This window comes from Penicillium canescens (genome assembly GCF_028828765.1).
Source record: "Penicillium canescens strain IBT 15451 chromosome Unknown utg000003l_segment0_segment0, whole genome shotgun sequence".
NCBI lineage: Eukaryota > Fungi > Ascomycota > Eurotiomycetes > Eurotiales > Aspergillaceae > Penicillium > Penicillium canescens.
The window spans coordinates 5529112-5549591 of NW_026703965.1; the positions used below are offsets into that span (position 1 = coordinate 5529112).

Sequence of the window (20480 nt, forward strand, 5' to 3'; positions counted from 1 at the left end):
GAACCCGACGACAGATCCTGGAGTCGGCATCCCACGTTCGATGCCGAGATGACGTTCAATGGCTCGCACTTGCATTCGGTAGATACACTCCGGTGGCTTCAGCTTGGTCGGTTAGCTCAATACCCTCTGCCAATTCATCTTCGTGCCAGCCCTCTCGGTCATCCTTGACAAGTCGGACGAAGCACACATCAAGGATCAGCGCCACGGCACTGATGGCAACGCCGAAGAAAAGTGCCGCGCGATAGCCCATGATTTGACTGCCCGATCGGCGCGCTATCTCTACCTCAATGGTGGAAGCGAACCCCAGACCGAGACTGTTCCCGTATAGATTGAGTGTGCCGATGACGGACCCCGCAATCCCTTGTTGATTACGTCGGACCGAGTTACTGGCAATGATCTGCGCCGCTGTGTACACAAAGTCGGGACAGAAGGAGAAAAGCACGACCGAAGGGAAAATTTGTGCCCAGTAAGTTTGGTGAAGTGGCACCGTCGCCATGAGGGCATTCGAGACTAAGATGGTGATGGTGCCGATGGCGAGAATCCATTGTGCTGCCATTCGTGGGATCATCCACGCTGCGAGACAAGCAGCCCCCGTCGCACAGACCACAAACGGTGTCCAACCTACGGCGAAGTGGAGGGGAGACCAATGCCACACCTTTTGCAGCCATAGGACCTGGTACCAGATCAGGGTTCCCACGGCCATGTAGTTCAACAGCACAACGAGGAGCAGCATGAGGAAGGACGGAGCCTTAAAGATATCCAGAGGCATGATTGGTTGGGCAGCATAGTTTCTTTCCCAATGCAAGAAACCGACGAACATGACCACCGAACTAATCAGGAGAATGATCTCATAATGAGTGGCCCAACCGACACTAGGTGCTTGACTACCGACGCATTAGCAAGTGAATATTGACTTGGGAGCTCGTCTTACTTCCAAACAAAGTTGAACAGAATCAGTGAGCCTGTGCCCAAGGCTGATCCAATACAGTCAATTTTACCATGCCGGTCAACAGGTGGTTCACGCGAACTCAGTGCCCAGATAGGAGCAAAAGTGACGACACCCAGACAAGCACTGTACTTTGTCAGTACTTGGACTCAAGCACCACAGGCCCACTTACATGAAAATGAAGAACCACTTCCATTCAGTCCGCTCCAAGAAAGCTCCCAAGAACAAGGCCCCAAAGTAGCCTCCCACCGGTGCCGATGCGCCAAAGAAACCCAAACTGACATTTCGCACGCGACCGGGAGGATTGGTACTGGAGATCATGGCTACTGCATTAGGCATGATGAAGGCACCTCCCAAACCGGCGAGAGCCCGCATGGTGACAAAGGCGAAGAAGTTGGTGCAGAAGGCACTGGCGAGTGTACAAATCGTCAGCCAGGCGCCGCCGGCGAGGAGGAGTTCTCGATGGCCGTAGACATCTCCCAATCGACCGCTGACTAGCACGAATGTTCCTTGAGTTAGTCTGTAGAGATATTAGCATTGATGGTTGATAGTGAAATTCAATGCCGGGCCCTCACGCATAGCTCGCAGCCATCCACGAAGCATACGTATCTTTAGCACCTAATGATTCATTCAAGGCGCTGCCCCCAGCAACGCCAGCGAAATTAACGGTCATCTACGGGACTTAGTATGGGAATAACAAACAGAATACAGGTCAATGCCACACCTGTACGACATTGGCTAGCACCAGCAATGTAGTGATGGCCACCCGGCGCGATTGGGTAGTTCGACTAGGCAGGGATCTTTCAAAGACCGGCTGACCCGCCCTGGGCGTTGAGTCTGGGACATGCTGTGTCTCTGTTTCGGGGGCATTGGGCTTGACTTCAATTTTGGGTGCACGAGATGGGGATATTGGATGCACCTCGTGAATAGCGTGTAACATGGACATCTTGAGAGTGTTGAGTTGAAGTTCAAAAAGACATGGGCGTTGCTTTCTTCAAGGTAATCTTTGAGTGCGGAGAAGGGTCCAAGCCAATGTTCCTGTATACTTCGGCTGGATTTATCAGCGCGGTGTTAAATCCGACTCTGCGGAATATAATTCCATGTGGCGGCTTTGCGAATATTCCGTTCAAAGTTCTCAAGAAACATGGTGTTTCTTCCAATGCTCTAGGCGTCATAAGGTTTGGATTTACAAAAAAGCTTGAATAAAGTTGAAGGATTCCCAGTCCGAGGTGTAGTTAGCGGTTATTGAGAAAGCTCAAGCTCAGACATAAGAAACTTCACTGCCCAGGTCGGGACATGCTGCTGGAAATATTGGACAATCCCCTCTTGCAGAGTACCTGCATTATCTATTGAAGTGATATGAGCCCGGGCGCATATGGTCGCTCCTCCGAGTCTATCCTCAACGCCCATTTTCTCCGGAAGATATCAATAGACTCAAACATGCCGCCGAGAAGGCCGGCCTTCACGTCCCCAGGGCCAGGAATCTACGTTGGCTAGCATTCTGCAAGGTCGATCCTACTATGTGTACTTGGTTTTTCGACGTCCCACCTGAAAGCGGGAGAACTAGGTAATGTAAGACTGACGATCAGAGACTAAAGGAAGCTTGAGGGAGATAACAATGGAATTAAGTTGAGCGAACATCCGCTCTTACATGTCGATGACTGTACCCCCACGCAATGACGCCGAAGTGGGCCGCGTCGGCAAATCCTCGGATTCTTGATCTTGGCTCTATCTTTCTAGTCTATCGGTCCTCGCGAACAATGTTGCGGTATTCATTGTTGGGATCCTGCTCCTCTTCCTCTGCCGATTGAATCGTCTTCTTCACGCGGCAAGGGGCTCCAACGGCAACAGAGAAGGGCGGGATATCCTTTGTGACCACAGACCCGGCTCCGATGGTACATCCCTGGCCGATTCGAACGCCCGGCAGGACAATCACGTTACTTCCGATCCAGCAGTCATCCTCGATGAAGATAGGGTGGCCGAATTCGACAAATTTGCGGCGTGAAAGAATGCTGGTATCGTGGCCGGCAGTGATCAGACTCACACCGGTGCCGATTTGGACTCGATCGCCGATGACTACAAGGCTGGTATCGAGTATTGTCACACTGGACTTGGTCAGAAATGTTCGATAGGAATGTCCGACTCGAACGATCGTGAAACTCACTTCCAGTTGAAGAAGCAATCCTTTCCGATACTGATATTGCTGCCGTAGTCAGGCAGAAAAGGTGGCTCGATGAATGTCCCATCTCCAACTCTGCCAACGACCTTTCGTAACAGCTCAAGACGCACGTCGGCGATCTTGTCGTAGGTCACGGTCTTTGTGTCCAGGTTGTTGTAGTCTGCCGCCAGTCCGCGGCAGCGGTGACGTGCCTCGAGCAACTGAGGGATGGTGGGATTGTACCTGAACTGTCAACTCTGTGCTTAAAACACGTTGGCGGACATACATCATGCCTGATATCATGCGGTCGTAGTCCTCACACACGGGTATTCCCTGCAACCCCTTGGAGAGCGCGATGATTTCGGGGCGTTTCTCTGTCGCAGCCATGATTGTGAATGAGTGGAAATAAATGTACAAAACTACAGAGGAAACGAGCAGAGCGCGAGATATAAGGCGGGGATTCCCGACAATTCGCCGGAATGCCAAGGAATTGGGCTTCCTTCCTATTTTGGTAGAACCGCCAGCACTTATGTCATCATATCCATTCAAGGTAAGTTAACTTAAATTATGGATAGTCTACAGCCTTGTTGTGCACACTCACTTCATCCACATCCCGAAGTGCCTCTCGGCGTGCAGCATCAACATCAAAGGCGGCCTTGCTGTTGAACAGGGTCTCCATCTCCTCGAGACTCTTGCCCTTGGTCTCCTTGACAAAGAAGAACACAATAATGGCCATGACAACATCGAGCGCCGCATAAAAGATGAAGACATAGCTACCCCACGCGCTCATCATGTAGCGTGTTACGAGTGAGAACAAAAAGTTGAAGAGCCACTGCGTGGATACTGCGACGGACGTACCGACCTCACGGATTCGTGTTGGGAAGATCTGGATTCCTGTCAGCCATTGCGCTGGGAATGAACGAAAGAATTACTTACCTCGGCGGTGTATGGCCAGGGCAACGGACCCCAACTGAACTGATAGATCGAATTGGTGAGGAAGATCATTGCCACCATTCCGATACCAGCCGGAGTGGCTTTGGAGTTAGGGGGTGGAGTGGTCTCCTTGACAACTGTCACAATAACGAAGCAACAGGCCATCAGCAGAGCCGAAATCCACAGGGTCGGCTTGCGTCCCCACATCTCCGAGAAGAACAAGATATAGATGCCGACTGTGATGAACTTCTCCGCACCAAACAGACCAGTGATCAACAAGGACTGGTCAGTGTCATCTCCAACAATCAACTTGAAGAATTGGGGACCGAAATACGCCAGCGCAGTCATGCCCGTGCATTGCTGGCCGCAAAACATGAAGAAGGCGAGGAGGAGTCGGTAACGGTTGGCGGGTTCTAGCAGCTCACGCTTCTTGAAGCCCTCGGTGGCTCGCAGCTCTTCGGAGAGACCGACTCGGATTTCATTGAACTCTGCCTTTACCTCGGGACCTAGTCCTGGTCAGTGACGGTTCAGTGGTTGCCCACGGTTCTCTTACCATCACTTGCGCGAATCCATTTCAGGCTTTCATACGCTTCGTCATATCGACCCTTCTTGGCCAGCCAGCGGGTACTCTCGGGCATGGCAAACAGACCCAATGCAAGGACTCCTGCTGGGACCATTTGAAGACCGACCGGGATTTGCCACTGCTTCGAAGATACCGGCAGGGTGATCTTCACCGCATAGTCAATCCAGTAGCTCAACATGACACCCAGCGCAAAGAGCCACTGCATCCCCGATCCCAGCTTTCCCCGAATCTCCTTTGGCGCCATCTCGGCGTTGTATGCAGGGACCACCGCTGTACCGGCACCAAGACCCAGCCCAGCCACAAACCGCCCGATGTAGAAGCAGACTAGCGAATGCGACGGTACAACCTGGATGATTACACCGATGCAAAATACCGTCATGGCGGCTTGCACAGTCTTCTTCCGTCCGAATCGGTCGGACACCCAGAAGATGCTCAGTGCGGATAGAAAGGCGCCTACATTCTGCAAACTGACCATCACCGCACTGACGGTGGTTTGGTCTTTGTAGCCGAAATCATTGACGTAGGATTTGAACTCGAGGATCCCCCCTGGAGGTGTTAGTCGATGCCAATCCAGCGGGGTATAGCACTTACCAACGATGCCAGTATCATATCCAAACAGGAATCCAGCAGTACAAACGAAGAAGCCAAAGAAGTACGCTCGGAAGGCACCTAGCCTCGTGCCTGGTAAACCCATAGCGTATGCAAGAAAAAAAAAAGTCAACCGGAGAACATGCCGATATAGCTAGATAGACCAGACTTTAAGTTACAAGCTTGGAAGTCTCTCTGCGCACGCAACCTGTGAGCGCGGATAACGCCATAGCACGCCATAGCGTTGAACATCACCTATCAACGTTGACTTCAGGGCTGTCGGGAGGCCTTAGCTGTCCAATGAGCCAACTTACTCTTGAATTATACCACCTAAAAGGGATATTCCTTGGATTTAGTACTTCTACCTAAACATAGCCTTCCTTTGTCATCTACTTCCATGGATCTCAGCTTTCCCCGCATTTTTGGTCGCCAAGGCGGCTCGTCGGCTCGGTCGGCTCGGTCGGCCATCGGCTGGCGTTGACATGTAGACGTATAGGGGTGTCATCGTGGATCATCCACATTCACTTCGGTCTTCTGTCTCCATTTCATTTCCTCGGTCAAATGAGGGTGACATGGAAAAATAGATCTTAGCGACTTTTTGAGACGCGGGATTTCTCTTACATATGCCAGGGCTATGGAAGAGATTAGCCTATGGTTCGAAGTAATTTATACTGAGGGGCAGGTCTAACAATCAATAGGCTCATAATTCTTCGTCCTGCAACATCCGTTGGTCACGTCAAGCGGTAGCCAACCTCATTTTGTACCCCTTGCCTAACAGACTCAGGCTCCGCCACAACTGTCAACCTATCACCATGCCCAACACTACAGGGGTCTAGACCGCCAATCACGTTGTCATCTAAGTAGACAGGCAAGGAGGATTGTTGATCAAAGAAACCACGTTCTATTCGCCCTCTTCTCGCTTTGAGATATTGGATCATTCCACCATTATAATAGTGGAGCAGTGTCTAGCAGTAAACACATTCAGTGCATATCTAACGACAGAACATGCGAGGTTTGCCGTTTACCCCTGGTTTCTCCCTCGCACGACACACCCGAAAGAGGTCAGGCTCCTTGTTTATCTACATAGACTCGAAGGGTTGGGTTTATAGAGGATATAATTCAATTTGGAGATCAAACTTCCAGCACGCATGATACTGGACATCAGAAATATCTATAGCATCTATTCTTTGACACTTACGTATATGTGTGACAGAAATATATACTATTACCAGAGAATTCCATGTCATGATTATACTAATCCCATGATGTACGAGGTTCTCTGGACCGAACTATCCCTGGTGGTTTGTCGTGATTCCGGGTGGTTGTACGGGCTCGATATAAGTCGCATTGGTGCACTCCGCATCTGCGGATGGGTTGCAAGGACCAGAGGTGCTTGGGCAATAGGGTGGACAGCCGTACTGTCGGGTTGCTGAGGGTCAATTAGGCGCGGCGGGTTGTTGCAGAAAGGCAATCCTACCCAAATGTATCAATCTACAAGGTAGTTCCTTTGCTTGTCCTGACAATGGTTATAATAGACTAACCATATTAATTACAATGCAAAAGAAGACTGCGATCCAGACGGCGTATAAAGGTGTGCCAGTCCAGGATACGACTTTGGTCCATACATTACAAAACGGAACTAGACTACCACGAGAAAAGGCAAACACATTTCGACCAAGAGACAGCAGCAGCAAAAGCCGGTCAGTGATGAATTTTTTTTTTTCCAAACTCTCTCTTGAATGCCGGATTACATAAAAACTTGATCGCCAGTTTAGGGTCATCTTGAGTCAGATAGCCGACAACAACTTTCTGGCTTTGACCATCAGGGCCAGATATTACCACCTGCCTGCTGTCCGGATACCGTTGACGAAGCTGGTTATCGGTTGTTCTTGGGGAGTCAGTTTCTACAATTGTTGATTTGTGCATTTGTGGGGAATATGCTTGGGAAAAGAGAGTCGGGGAATAAAAGAAATAGAAGGATGGAACCTTTTATCTCACATCCACTCAGCACCAGACCTTAAGCTACAGTATTGTGTGGCATTGTTTCTCTCCACCCCGCGCTGTCCCATACCAAATTGAAGGAGCACGTTTTGTGTCGACTCGGAGGTTTTAATCGCCAACATTATCGCCTTTGAGCGAGTCGGCGGCGATCTCGGAGGTTTGCTGGATCATCTTGGCGATGTGGGCTCGACTAATATGTTCATGCAGGGCCAAGAAGTACATTGAGAATCAAATAGAGCCTAATATTAAAGAAAAGTTGAACCTGTGAATTGTGTGAATGGTGTTTAGCCTTAGAAGCACACGGTCTCTCATTAACGATGCGAGGAACCCCTATCCGGGTCTCTCAATTGTTCTATGACAACTTGTAGAATCCTAAAGAATCACAATGAAAATGAGATAAACATCTTTATTCGTCGATGGACTTGGCACGCTTTTGCAGAATATGAATGCCTGCACAGTTCCGTTGAGGGCATGTCTGTCTTTGAATTCAGGCCTCATTCGTTTGTTCTCTCCTGTTTTATTCGTTTACACAGCTTAGCTCCCGTCTTGGCTTTCCTTAGCATATAGTCCAACATCCCCGTAGAAAATAGAACGCAGATCATTCATCTCTTTCCCCCCACTTCTCTCTTTCTCTTGCTCTCTAGTTTGTGGCTTATTAGACACTTGACCTAGATTGCTACTATTACCTGTTGATGCATCAAAGACTGCTGTCGAGGTCAAAGCAAAACAGGAAAATGGTGGCGTCTGAAACAACCGGGTTATACAGCAACGTTATTCGTTTTGATAAAATATTAGCCCTCCGTCATCCATGGATTCTATTCAAGCTTGCTGTGTCATGTCATGCAAAATGTTTCTCTTGCTTTGTATCTGTAGCTCATCTGGCGCGTGGCATCGTAGGTAGTATCGCAGAGAGGGACTTAATTCACTCGATACTACTGGGGTTATGAATAGAGTCGCACGTGCCTTGATACTAGATACCGCTCGTTTTTTTCACTTTTGAGTCCAGTGGTCACATAAAGACGCGCTTGATGCGTCCTTGGCTTTTCTCCTCATCAACCTTCCCACCTCCTGCTCAGCTCCCTATCTTCTCTCGCAAGTCCTATCCATCTTCATATTCGTCTGGGCCAGACTAACAGGAATACAACGTCCAGCACCCGCAGCAGCCATGCGTATCAATGTTAGCCCTTTTGAGCTTCACCCAAACCAGTTCTTGCAGGACTTCAACGTCCCCTATGACCCAGAGCTTCCAATCAGCTACCTCTTCAGCCTCGTTAGCAAGGAGCGGAACTGGAAGGCAAACTCCAGGACCTGGAGAAAAAATTGGAACAAGTGTATGGCATGTGAATATGACCGCCTGATCGGATATTGCAATACGAACTTGGAGACCTGGCAAGAGCTATGTCGACAGGTCGGCATCGAAGGGAGTTTCATGTCCACTACGAAGTGCAAGAAGGTTTGTTCATCTTTACTACCCCGATGGAAATTACCCATTAACTCGATCAGGCTCTTGCCGGCGTCCATGTCAATATCATCGACGTCCTCGACTGTTGGAACACCGACGATGTTCCTCGCCGCTTTGCCAGTCTCAGCCAGCTCGCGGAGTACACCAAGAAGACCAACAAGACCTTCAACCGTCACGTTGCCAAACAGGATAAGATCCTGAGGATTCTGCTGCGCCATATCTTCTAAGGGGTGCAATGGTATCGTTTCGGGTGCAGGATCTGACGAACGTCGGATTGGTTTTGAGGCTGCGATGATCAAGAAAGACAGTTAGCAAATTAGGATTTCAATCAAATTGCAATAAGCTTCTAGTTGTTCCTAGTTACCTACTGTTTCTCATCGGTGATATGTCATAACTTGGAGTTAAACAAATACCCCCAGGTGAGTCCGGGAGAAGGGCAGTCAACAGATCACCTAATGGAATTTCAACCGGCTTCTGGAGCCCACCACATCTACTTATCATTAGACGAAAATTGGAATTCCATCAAGCCTGTTCATTTCGCCATGCCCTCATTCATTGGGTTCATCGCTACCTCGTGTTCGTCGACTTTGGCCTGTCCAACACCCTGTCCTACGAGTTCAACGTTCGAGATGCTGGCAATGCCACCTTCGACTACGTGATTGTTGGCGGCGGCACGGCAGGTCTGACGATTGCTGCTCGACTCGCAGACCAAAAGTTCCAGGTAGCTGTAGTGGAGGCCGGAGGATACTACGAGCTCATGCATCGAGTTGCGCGAGTCCCGGGATCTTGCAGTCTCGGAGCGGGTGCAGATGTGTGCACTACTACCCCGATCGAATGGGGCTTCGTGGCCCATCGAGTACCTGGTGCAAATTTTCGAGATATTCATTATCCAAGAGGGAAATGCCTGGGTGGATCGTAAGGTCCCAAACAAGTTTTCAGAGCGGCCCTGGCTGATATTTGCAGGCCTGCATCAAACTTCATGATTTATCAAGATAAGTCACCTCCAGTCCAGATTTACATGCAATACTGACTGTATTTTGGCAGACCATAGGTTCAATCGATGGCGATATGGGCAGAGCTTGTCAATGACTCCAGCTATCTCTTTGAGAATGTGTTGCCTTATGCAAGATGGGTATCGGCGGCGATCGTATGGCTGTTATTGAGAATCGCGCCAGATTCTTTGGTGCCAGAGGGTTGCGAGTCGCCGATGCCAGTGCATTCCCAATCCTTCCACCTGGGCACCCTCAATCAGCAGTTTGTAGGTGAATCTTGCGCCAAAGACTTTATCACTTCTAACAATCTCCAGACATACTAGGAAAAAATATTGCTGCAGATATAATTATCAATGGGTCGGTATGAGGCTTGCAGTCTGCGAGACGCTGTCAAGGGTCACGGCAAGAACACCATGAAAGAGACAGCAATGGAAGTCATTATAATTGTACCATTACCACATATCTTCCAAATACATCTGGTTGAGAGTATCAAACATGTTGTAGTCGCTTGGCAGACTATCAGCAGAAAAGGCAAAGCCGAGATTGTTGACAAAATGCTCATCGGGATTGCTCCCAATCCCAAAGTCATTTGCACCATGTCTATTACCCCCATAGATATCCCTCTCAGAGGAATCAAACCCATGGATAGTGGCAAGCGGTGGTGTTAAGAGGGAATCTTGGATCGGTAAGTCATTTGGGCCCGAAATACCCTGTCCAAACTCAAACGGTGGTGCCATAAACCCATTACCAGCATTCATTTCTGTCGGGTCTACCGGTTGACAAGGCATTGCGCAAGACGCATTAAACTCCAATGACGGGGCAGATGGCATCTGATCAGCATTGCAGTTCAGTCGCTGACAATATAGTTTCTCTAAATTGCGTCCGATACGCTTCGAAATATCCCAAGACGTGGAGAGTTCTCGTAAAGCCTCAAGGCAGAGTCCTACAGCTGCGTGTGGCGATGGACTCTTTGCTTGGGTTCCTTCGGGATTTGAGGTGGGAACAGAACATTTCTCGATGATGATTAATGCTGCCGATAGCATGCAGTGCGTAGGTGTCACAGGGCTCAGCTTGAAGCTGCCAAAAGTCTGTCTGTACTTCTGAGCCACGACACACACTGCCCGAGCAGAGTTGTCGCTAATAGTGATGGCTTTTTGTCTGCGCCGTGTTTCTGATGCATCGCTATTGGTGTCATGTTGGCCTTGTGTATTTTGAATGCAGGCTCCTGTGGCATCAGAACGATTTTTTAGGAAGGGTATACATAGCAGAATGTAGACGGTATGGTATACCATGCACAAAGTGTAGGTGTGTGGAAATCGGGAGGGGCCGGATGGACGGTCAATTTTTAACTCTTGGGCGAGGTCGTAGTACCACGTCCTGAGGTCAAGGACACAGGACTCAAAAAATGATGATCGCTGTGTGGCTTGGAGAAGTGGCTTTGGGGACCAGCTATCAAAATCATCAGTGAACACAGGCATAGAAACGAAGTGCTCATCAAACTCACAATGCGAGAAGGACTTTTTCGAAAATACGACACAAATCAATCATTGCCCGGTGCAACTGTACCACATCTCTTTGGGAGGCAGCCCGGAGTTGCCCGTTCCCATTTGCTGAGGGCAAGCATACATCCGGTGCACATAAAGCGAAGGGCTTATTCACGACTCCTTGGGAGTCCTGTGTGACATAGAAAGGTGAGCTTAGTGAAGAAAAGAAAGAATCGATGTTTTGCAATGTACCAGTAACGTGCAAACCCTCCCTGTATAGCTTGCTGACAGCTTGTCGTGGCAATATAGGGCCCAGTAAATCTGCCTGCGTAACTCAATCTCGATGCTCGGGAGAGCAACTGCCCCCGAGAGGACGGATGGATCCATGTTCAATCCCATATCCAGCGCCAGACGATTGGCCATGCCTTGATGAAGCCACCCAGCGGCGTCAGACCCCATTGCCTGAGTTCGAAAGTCAGTTTGTCTTGTTCATTCCGTTTGGCGAGGTAGGGCTTACTATATAGGCCATGCCTAGAATAGCCAGTGACTGTATTGTTGTAATTTTGGGCCATTTAAGGTCATTCTGGATCAATGCCTCGGCTTTCTTAATGAAGACCCTGCCGGCCGTGTTCGAGTCACTGGGGTCTGATCGGATTTCCATGCGTTTGCAGTATCGTGACCCCATAGCTAGAATGCAATTTAGCAGAAGTGGGCTGAAATACCGGCCTCCATCTTTCATGGAATCTCGAAACAGCTGCTCGTTCACCATTTGCAGCCACGGCTGCTCCCACTCAAAATACAAATCGATCAGATGAGATTTAAGTTCATCGGATATCAGGCTTTCGGCTAAAAGGTCTGTGTCTTCATGAGGTTGACTTGCACAAGCAGTGCCGGAATTCCATGTACAAGGACCGTCGGTTTGATGCGTCTCTTTGGGCGGATCTTGAAGTGATCAGCCACACTGCTAGAAAGCCCCATCTCCGACTCACCCTTTGATGAAGAGCGAAACAGCAACCGCCCACTTGTTGGCCCAAAATAGCGCACCTCGCCATCTTGGTCAAAGTTCAAAGATTCATCCAATGTGAGCGCGCCGTCAAATGTGGTACATAAATCATCGACATTTGAGCAGGGCTCTGCCCACTCGGCATCAGGCTCTCGATCAGGACTATCCTTTTGGCCCAACAGTTGAATCGCAGCATCTGGATCAATCCCGCGAGAGTGCAAGACACGCTCCAGAAGCTCTATTCTGTTACGCAGCATGACCACATAGGACTTGGGGGCTGGTTGTCGGCCATCCTCCGCAGTCGAGTACTGACATTGGACGCCACGGTCAAGACAGCGTGAGCATGATGGTCGAACACCATCGCACTGTAGAGCTTTCATGTTAAGATGGTTCATGAATGCTGTGTCAGGGATATACGATTCTTACCTTGGCTCGTCGTTGTCGACATGTCTCACAGGCGCGGGACGTATACTTTCTGCCCGGTCGTCTACGTCTAGCCGTGTCATCTGTCGGCGCCAGGGACATTGGAAAAGAACAAATGCTAAATGGCGCGAGAGATCCTCACAATCATCTGTAGAAGCTTGAAGAGAGACCGGTGGGCAGTAACATTACAAAGCAGCGCAAATGGACACCTTAATGCCTGAGGTTACAAGGCTGTGATAGTGATGCCTGTCATATAAGGCTACAGAATTAGTCATTATCTCGCCTCAGGTGTCCACCTGGACACCACTGGGCAGTATGGCTTGATGTGTTGCATATTTACTGTTGTTATTCAGGTAAACCAAAGTGAATGTTTAAAACGAGAGCTTATACTTGCAGGTGTCTATGAATGTACACAGGCATATGTATAGATGAACCAAAATTCGAATTTACAGTCCAGGGGAAATATATACATGGAATATATATAACTAAAACTGAGGTCGTTCTCAACTCTACAAGTACAAGACGTAATACTTTCTCGTCATAGACTCGACACGGCAAGAGCCAGAGGATCTGATTGGGGAGAAGCGTAAAGTTTACTCGGGGAGTATCTCAGTGGCCTATACTTAACCAGTAGGAACTGGTCCATCCCCGGTTCTGCAAGGACAGGGATTTGGGGTACAGTTATGTGTATTCTATCAGGTGATTACCCCAGGAGGCTTGGCTTTGTAGTAAAGTACAAGTAGGGTAACTAATAGTAGTTAATAGTGGTAGGTTGATAGTAGTAGGTTAAGTGAATAGTAGTAGGTCAGTTGAGTATAGAGTAGGCTATAGTGCAATTCCTCTATGCCAACTTCGTAGAGGCAAGGGCATTAACAGCTAAATCACCCAAATCACGCTGAATAACTGCATGTTCTACTATTTTCGAGATCCAAAAGCACTTCAAAATGGAGGTACAGAAGTACGTGTGGGAATGTGCCAATCACCGCCCTCACATCCCCTCCCGACTCTCCCTCCTCTCCCACCTCACCTTTCCATTCCATTTCTTTTCTTCCATCTCTGTGAATCTTGAGGGGTTGTCTATTATCCAGCGCGTTGCTGTCGCGCCATTCCCTCCGTTATCCTCCATTTCGTGTTTCAGAACGTGTTCCGGATCACTAGACCGCGATTGTATCGCGGTGGGATCATTGACCCCCCAAGTCCCTGAACTTCATCATGGCCAGCTGATGCTACGGATGAATCAATAACCTCGATAAAGGGCACCCGCTCTGCCCTGCAGACGGTTCTGCTGAACGCTACAATAGTTGTTGACACAATCTCCCATATTTATTCGACTTGTCTCCGCCGTTTCCCGCGAAGCTCCAACTCGCTCCGCCGAGCGTATCAGCATGGCCAGCAATGACTCCCCCAAACCCCAATTCCTCGCGCCTCCCGCCGTAACTGCTCTCAGGCAGGAGGCCCGGAACATCGATCCGAAAATGACTCGAACGTTGAGTGATGATATGCGGGAGGAACGGGAAGATTTGAAGGAGGCAGCAGAACAGACGTTGAACATTATTGTGGATATGGACCTGGAAGGTCGCATTAAATGGGTCAGCCCATCGTGGAAACAAGTGGTCGGCTCATCGCCCGAGACAGTGGAAGGGCATATGATCTCAGAGATTCTCCTGGGCAACAAGGATGTATTCCGGGATTCGATTGAATCGATGAAACAGGATGATTCGCGGAGTCGTTTTATTCGCTTCGCGGTACAGATGGGGCCGGATTCAGTTCTGAAGTACGCGCCGGAACCGCCACCGGTCGCGAAAAAGACGAGTGCAACGAATACAGAGACTATCGAGGATTCCCAGCCCGAGGAAGAGCAGAATCACAATGTGCTCAATATGGAGGGACAGGGGATTATGGTCTACGATCGGACAGACGATGAAGGCGGCCATGTGAGTTGACGATCAAATAGATTGCCGTGATGGTTCACTGACCTTCCCCGACGAACAGACCATGTGGATGTTGCGACCACTGACCGAACCAAGAGAAGTAACAATCGATCTGCCGCCTCTGCTCGTTGAATCTTTGGGGGTTGGAGCGGAGGTACTGGCAAACTACCTGACCGAACTAGCGGACGCAGCAGCAACAGAACCCGACCCCTCCAAGCATCCTGCGCCAACACCTGTCCTCTGTCGCATCTGTGAACGCCAGATCACACCGTGGTGGTTCGAGAAACATTCGGATCTATGCCTGCAGGAACACCGGGCGGAAATGGACGTTCAACTGGCACAGGAGAACTTGAATGAGCATCGGCATGTCATTGTCAAGGTGTTGGATGCCCTAGAAGCTCGTCAAGGCAGGCCCTTGGTCGGCAGCGATGGCAATCCGACGCCTCTCCCTCAAGCGGAATACAAGGGGTTGTCTATCGGCCCCTCGCCCACCACTTCCGCTCCATCATCTGGTGGTGTCTCCAGCAGTAACTCAGCACCCGGCACACCACCTCGGTCGCGAGATCACTCCGCGTCTGGTGCCATGCCGAATCGACCCCGTTCTTTCACTGTGCGGAGACCACTGGCTCGTATTGTGGAACTTGTCCTTGACCTATGCGATACATCTCTGGAGATTAGTATGCCGATGATCAAGGAATCCGCTCGGACTGATGGAGAGGACTTCCGGACATTGTCTCCACAGTCTGAATCTCGAATCTCCCAGGTCCTCCAGTGGCAGTCACCCAGTTCCAATACATTGGAACAGGAGCAGGGTCTGGCCGCATTGGCGGGAGACACCGAACAGGTTGCCAAGGCAAAAGTTGATGCTGTTGTGCGTCATCGCAAGATTGTTGAGTATGCCGAGCGTATTCGGATCGAATACACGGTGTTGGTCGAAGAATGCATTGAAGCAGCACTCAGTAAAGCAGAGCGAATAGCCTCTGGCCAGCTTAGTGACTCTTCATGCTCTTGCGACGAAGAAGCCCCGTCAGAGAGCATCGCTGGCAGTCATGTTGCCCCCGATGACATTGGCAGCAACATCGGGGAAGAACCCTTGTCACAACCCATAGGCCAGGATTCGCAACAACAAGCGCAGCAACAGCCCGCAGCGCCCTCCCCGCGGCGACCAGCATCTGCGTTGACTATGTCCATGCGAAACTCACCCGAACGGTCGTTGCTCTCACAACCAGAACGGAGGTCATCTTCGGTGGCAGTCTCGACAGGTTCCAACAGTCCCATGGAATGTCCCACCCCAAGGTCTCACAAGAGTGCTGCAGGACTTCTGGGTACATCCCAGCCTTATCGCATGGGCCTTTCTCTGGCGGATATTGACGCTGGAGAGAGCAGTGATAGCAGTCTGCCGTCTTCGGCTTTCCCAGGAGCTGTGCGAACAGACTCGCCTTCTTCTGAAAGGAGCTTTGATCGAAAGCGGAGAAGCTTGGTGCTCCCTGGGCTCTCAAGCTCTCCTCGTCGACAACCTTCTCCTGCCCGGGTTTCTGGTCCGCATTCCCCATTGCGCATGCCAAAACCCCGCATATCAAGCGGCGCTGATAGCCTACCTTCCCCAATAGTATCCCCTTCCACATACGCAAGTGAGTTGGCGCACCACTATCGTCACCACCGAAGGCAGTCGTCAGCGACGTCCTCTGATGTTGCGAAGCCACCACCTTCTCCCCGCCTGCCGTCCGTGAGCCAACAACCTCGACCAGCGCCACTATCTATCAAAGATTTTGAAATCATCAAGCCAATCAGCAAAGGTGCTTTTGGTAGTGTGTATTTGGTCAAGAAGAAAGCTACAGGCGAGTACTATGCCATGAAGGTCCTGAAGAAGGCCGACATGATCGCCAAGAACCAGGTCACCAACGTGAAAGCTGAACGCGCTATCATGATGTGGCAAGGCGAGAGTGACTTTGTTGCGAAGCTCTACTGGACCTTTTCTAGCAAAGACTACCTCTACTTGGTGATGGAGTATCTCAATGGTGGTGACTGTTCCTCACTGGTCAAGGTTCTTGGTGGTCTTCCTGAGGATTGGGCTAAAAAGTACATTGGCGAGGTTGTTCTTGGAGTTGAACACCTTCATAACCGTGGCATTGTCCATCGCGATCTGAAGCCTGATAATCTCTTGATTGACCAAACCGGTCATTTGAAGCTGACTGACTTTGGACTTTCACGAATGGGTTTGGTCGGACGGCAGAAGCGTGTATTGAAGAGCCCCGATGAGGCCGCCCCTGATCTGCTGAAACAAGGCTCTTTTACTCGTGCGATATCAATCGCATCTTCTCGGTCGGCTTCATTCGATTTTCAGGCCAGCTCATCCCCAGGGTCCACTCCTCTTATCACTCCGGAAGTGAATGCCAGTGCCAGTCAGCCATCGTACTTCAACCTCAACCAGAGTAGCTTGAGTCGGCAGAGCTCCCGTCGCGCCTCGGGATACCGCAGTGACAGTATGGGCAGCGATGGCCTCAATGGAATCTTCCGAACTTTCTCGCTCAATGACAACCCCAATGAACCATCTGTGTCATCGCCGAGCATGTTTTCAACCAGCATGGTCGACGAAGAGGGCCAAAGTGAGTCAGGCGAGTCTCCTTGTCTCCACCCCCTTCAGCCAACCTTCAGCAACCCACTCGCACAACACACACCTCCCCAGCAAAGCATGTTACCCCCGGTGATGGCACTCTTTGATCCAGAAGACCACGATCGACGCTTCGTTGGTACCCCCGACTACCTGGCCCCAGAGACCATCAATGGTGTTGGGCAAGATGAAGTCAGTGACTGGTGGTCCTTGGGATGCATCATGTTCGAATTTATCTTTGGTTATCCGCCTTTCAACGCGGCGACCCCCGACGAAGTATTTGAGAACATTCTTCATCGCAGGATCAATTGGCCTGATGATCCAGAGGAGTACACCTCGGCAGAGTCGTTGGATCTAATGAACAAGCTCATGACCCTCAACCCCCGCGAGCGGATTGGGGCCAATGCTGAAGAGAAGTTCCCCAACGGCGGAGCAGAGATTCGCAGCCACCCATGGCTATCTGAGATCAATTGGGATACTTTGCTTGAAGACAAGGCACAATTCGTTCCCAACATTGAAAACCCTGAGGACACGGAATACTTCGATGCCCGTGGTGCCACTCTTCAGACCTTTGCAGAGGAATTGGAAGATGAGCACTCGCCTCAACCGCCAGCCACGACCGGACCCGATCGCCCCCACGATGCACTATTCAAAGTCCGATCGCAGGTGAACTCAACCAAGCGGCCGTTGATGCCACTGCATATCCCTCCTCACGTCCGCGACGCTCGGGATTCGCGAAGTCGGAGATTGAGCGAACCGGCTATGGCTGATGACTTTGGCAGTTTCAACTTCAAGAATCTGCCGATGCTGGAGAAAGCGAACAAGGATGTTATCCAGAAGATGCGTCAGGAAGCTATGCAGGCACAGCACCGACAACCAAATCCGTCGTCCGCTGTTCAGACCCCCAACAGTTCAGGTCAGCCCTCCTTGGAAGGGAGCCCGCTCCCCATGTCACTTCAACGAGCTTTGCCGCAAAACAAGGGCAACAACCGACCGTCTTCTCCGTCGGGATTAAGCCAATCCAATTCGTCCCCAAGCAGACCTTCGCAACCCTCTTCTCCCCTTCTGGTCCAATTCAGTACTGGGACAACCCAGGAACGGCGCAAGACTTCTGGATCCTCTTCAACCACATCCCACCAATCCAGTGGGACTTTCCAGCCGTCCTCGGCCGAGCAAGGACGAATGCCAAACCTCAGACTCGGTTCTGTGGCTTCGTCTCCAGTCAAAGCCAGTCGGAATCCAGCCCATTCTCCTGAGAAGATGTCCAACAACCAGCGCCATGGTAGCGTCCCGGCGAGCCGTGCTCGCTCACACACAATTGGATCTCAGGATGGTGACATGTCCTCGTTCCCCAAGGAGACCTTCGTGCCCACCCACCATAAACGCCGCAGTCAACTATTCGATATCTCACCATCCTCTTCGGACAATGAAGACCCTCGCACAAAAGCACTTCTGAAGGTCCAACGCCGTCGACAAAGCTCTCGGCGGTTATCCCAGATCAACTTTCAAGAAGGGCCCTTCTTCCGCCCGTTGGATGTGCTCATTTGTGAGGACCATCCTGTCTCGCGATTGGTCATGGAACGGCTGTTTGAAAAACTTCGCTGTCGGACTATTACTGTTACGAATGGCGCGGAGGCAGTCAGATATGCCCTCAGTGAGGTTCAGTTCGATATCATAATGACTGAATACCGACTGCCCCAGGTCAACGGTGTTGATTTCGCCCGCATGGTGCGGGAGACACGAAGCGCCAATCGGCACACTCCAATCATTGCTGTTACTGGCTACTTGAAAGACCTTCCTGAGAATCACAACTTTGACGCACTGATCCAGAAGCCACCAACTTTGCCCAAGCTCACCGATGCCTTGTCGAAATGGTGCATGTGGAAACCTCACTCCGCTGACTACAATACGTCCCAAACGGTCACTGTTCCAGGCTCGGGCGGTCGCTCTAATGCTCCGGCCACTGCGGATAGCCCTAGTTCGGCGTCCTCTGGATTCGTCCTAAACCCTCCCAGCTCATACCGAGGATCCAGTCGCGACGATTCAATGAGCAGCAGTGTCTTTGGTGATATGGAATCCATCAAATCCGACGAAGTGCCAGTTATCATCAATCGCAACACTGAGGACTGGGATCGAAGTCACGGTGGCTTGGGTATATCGGACGACCAGCACCTTGGTAGCCCGGACCCTAAGGCTGTTCCTCTTCCCCACCTCCTTCACGCCGCCACTGCACCAGCTGCCATGGACGCAAATGGTGGTCTCACGCCCAGGAAACAACGCTCAAGTGAATCCATCCGTGCCAAACGGGAGTCCCTGGAGAAAAAGCGCTACGAAGGTGCTGAATCGGGCGACGACGAGGACGAAGAGCTTGGCAATTCTCAAACACGTCGCAGTCCACCGTCTCGAAACCGCCGCCCTGGCTCCAAGTTGGGCATTGAAATGATGCGAACCAACAGTCGTGGCAGTGTTGTCAGTGGCAGCGAAGAACTCCTGAAGAAGGAGAGGGAAGCGCTTCGTAATCAAGGCGACTCGGCTTATAATGAAGAGAGCGATAGGTCCTTGGGATCGCCTGCTAGCACGAGCTTGGAGGATCGGTTTGAGGGCCTCAGCATTCCTGAAGAATCAGAAGGAGACGATCAAATTGGTCCTCGGGACTCTCCAACTCCTTCAAGGTCAGGGCCATCCACCTCTCAGCACCGCCGACCCTCCTTGTCACACCAGGATACCTCGATCTACTCTGGATCTCCTGCATCCAAGCCTAGCCAGGGCCAGACCACCCCGCCGTGGGAATTGGCCCAGGGCATTCCCCATTTCTCTGGTCCGCCGATTACCCCTGAAGTCAAGATCTCTGGCAACACGCTCGACTCCGGCTCTGGCCCAGACACTGACTTCAGTCCTACTCCCGACCCTGATGCGACCCCGCGGCCTCTTCATCCCTCCCCCAGTCTGGATCCGGAGCAGACCCCTCGGCCACATGAGCGACACCGATCGGACTTGAGCTCCGCGTTCAAACGATAAAAGTAGCCCCAAAGCGCCTCTCGATCTGACGATCATCTTCTATTCTGTTTACATATTTTTGCGCACCTACATTTCCTTGCTCTGTACAACTTTTGTGTGCTTATTTACCAGGGGATTCCCCCGCATCACACCGTATCCATTCCCTCACGTCTCTTATGTCTGAATGTTTGTTACTCTTGGAGCAGGGTGTTCCGGTCTTTTTTATCTCTTTCCTTGCACTGTTCCAGCGATGATAGTTTACTTTTCATCCATGTGAGAATTAAATACCAGCTTGACGCTGGTTCTCCTTTCTATACTGCTTCTTCGTAACTCGAGAACCGAGCCACGCCTATTTTTGGACGCGGCCC

The 20480-nt window shown here is 50.7% G+C and overlaps 7 protein-coding genes across 7 annotated transcripts; 2 read left to right on the plus strand and 5 right to left on the minus strand.

Moving 5' to 3' along the window:
* Positions 1–55: 55 nt before the first annotated feature.
* Positions 56–1892, minus strand: N7446_005349 (uncharacterized protein; the record flags this gene model as incomplete). Its single annotated transcript, XM_058514097.1, has 5 exons — positions 56–884; positions 932–1072; positions 1119–1466; positions 1522–1619; positions 1671–1892. The coding sequence occupies 5 exons, from the start codon at positions 1890–1892 to the stop codon at positions 56–58; spliced, it is 1638 nt and encodes a 545-aa protein (XP_058375426.1).
* Positions 1893–2687: 795 nt separating this feature from the next.
* N7446_005350 (sugar O-acetyltransferase) lies at positions 2688–3491 on the minus strand (the record flags this gene model as incomplete). Its single annotated transcript, XM_058514098.1, has 3 exons — positions 2688–3051; positions 3111–3347; positions 3391–3491. 3 exons carry the CDS (start codon positions 3489–3491, stop codon positions 2688–2690), a joined length of 702 nt encoding a protein of 233 aa, XP_058375427.1.
* A 178-nt stretch (positions 3492–3669) lies between these two features.
* On the minus strand, positions 3670–5314 carry N7446_005351 (sugar porter family MFS transporter; the record flags this gene model as incomplete). The annotated part of the gene is made up of 4 exons (XM_058514099.1): positions 3670–3990; positions 4041–4543; positions 4591–5166; positions 5212–5314. 4 exons carry the CDS (start codon positions 5312–5314, stop codon positions 3670–3672), a joined length of 1503 nt encoding a protein of 500 aa, XP_058375428.1.
* A 3060-nt stretch (positions 5315–8374) lies between these two features.
* N7446_005352 (uncharacterized protein) lies at positions 8375–8898 on the plus strand (the record flags this gene model as incomplete). The annotated part of the gene is made up of 2 exons (XM_058514100.1): positions 8375–8662; positions 8713–8898. The coding sequence occupies 2 exons, from the start codon at positions 8375–8377 to the stop codon at positions 8896–8898; spliced, it is 474 nt and encodes a 157-aa protein (XP_058375429.1).
* A 305-nt stretch (positions 8899–9203) lies between these two features.
* On the minus strand, positions 9204–9524 carry N7446_005353 (uncharacterized protein; the record flags this gene model as incomplete). Its single annotated transcript, XM_058514101.1, has 1 exon — positions 9204–9524. The coding sequence occupies one exon, from the start codon at positions 9522–9524 to the stop codon at positions 9204–9206; it is 321 nt and encodes a 106-aa protein (XP_058375430.1).
* A 591-nt stretch (positions 9525–10115) lies between these two features.
* N7446_005354 (Zn(II)2Cys6 transcription factor) lies at positions 10116–12707 on the minus strand (the record flags this gene model as incomplete). The annotated part of the gene is made up of 6 exons (XM_058514102.1): positions 12577–12707; positions 12137–12515; positions 11665–12089; positions 11400–11609; positions 11168–11337; positions 10116–11112 (listed from the first exon to the last, which is right to left on the minus strand). Exons 1-6 carry the CDS (start codon positions 12673–12675, stop codon positions 10116–10118), a joined length of 2280 nt encoding a protein of 759 aa, XP_058375431.1. The 5' UTR covers positions 12676–12707.
* Positions 12708–13569: 862 nt separating this feature from the next.
* On the plus strand, positions 13570–20404 carry N7446_005355 (protein kinase RIM15). Its single transcript, XM_058514103.1, has 2 exons — positions 13570–14507; positions 14566–20404. Exons 1-2 carry the CDS (start codon positions 13959–13961, stop codon positions 20131–20133), a joined length of 6117 nt encoding a protein of 2038 aa, XP_058375432.1. The 5' UTR covers positions 13570–13958; the 3' UTR covers positions 20134–20404.
* Positions 20405–20480: the final 76 nt, after the last annotated feature.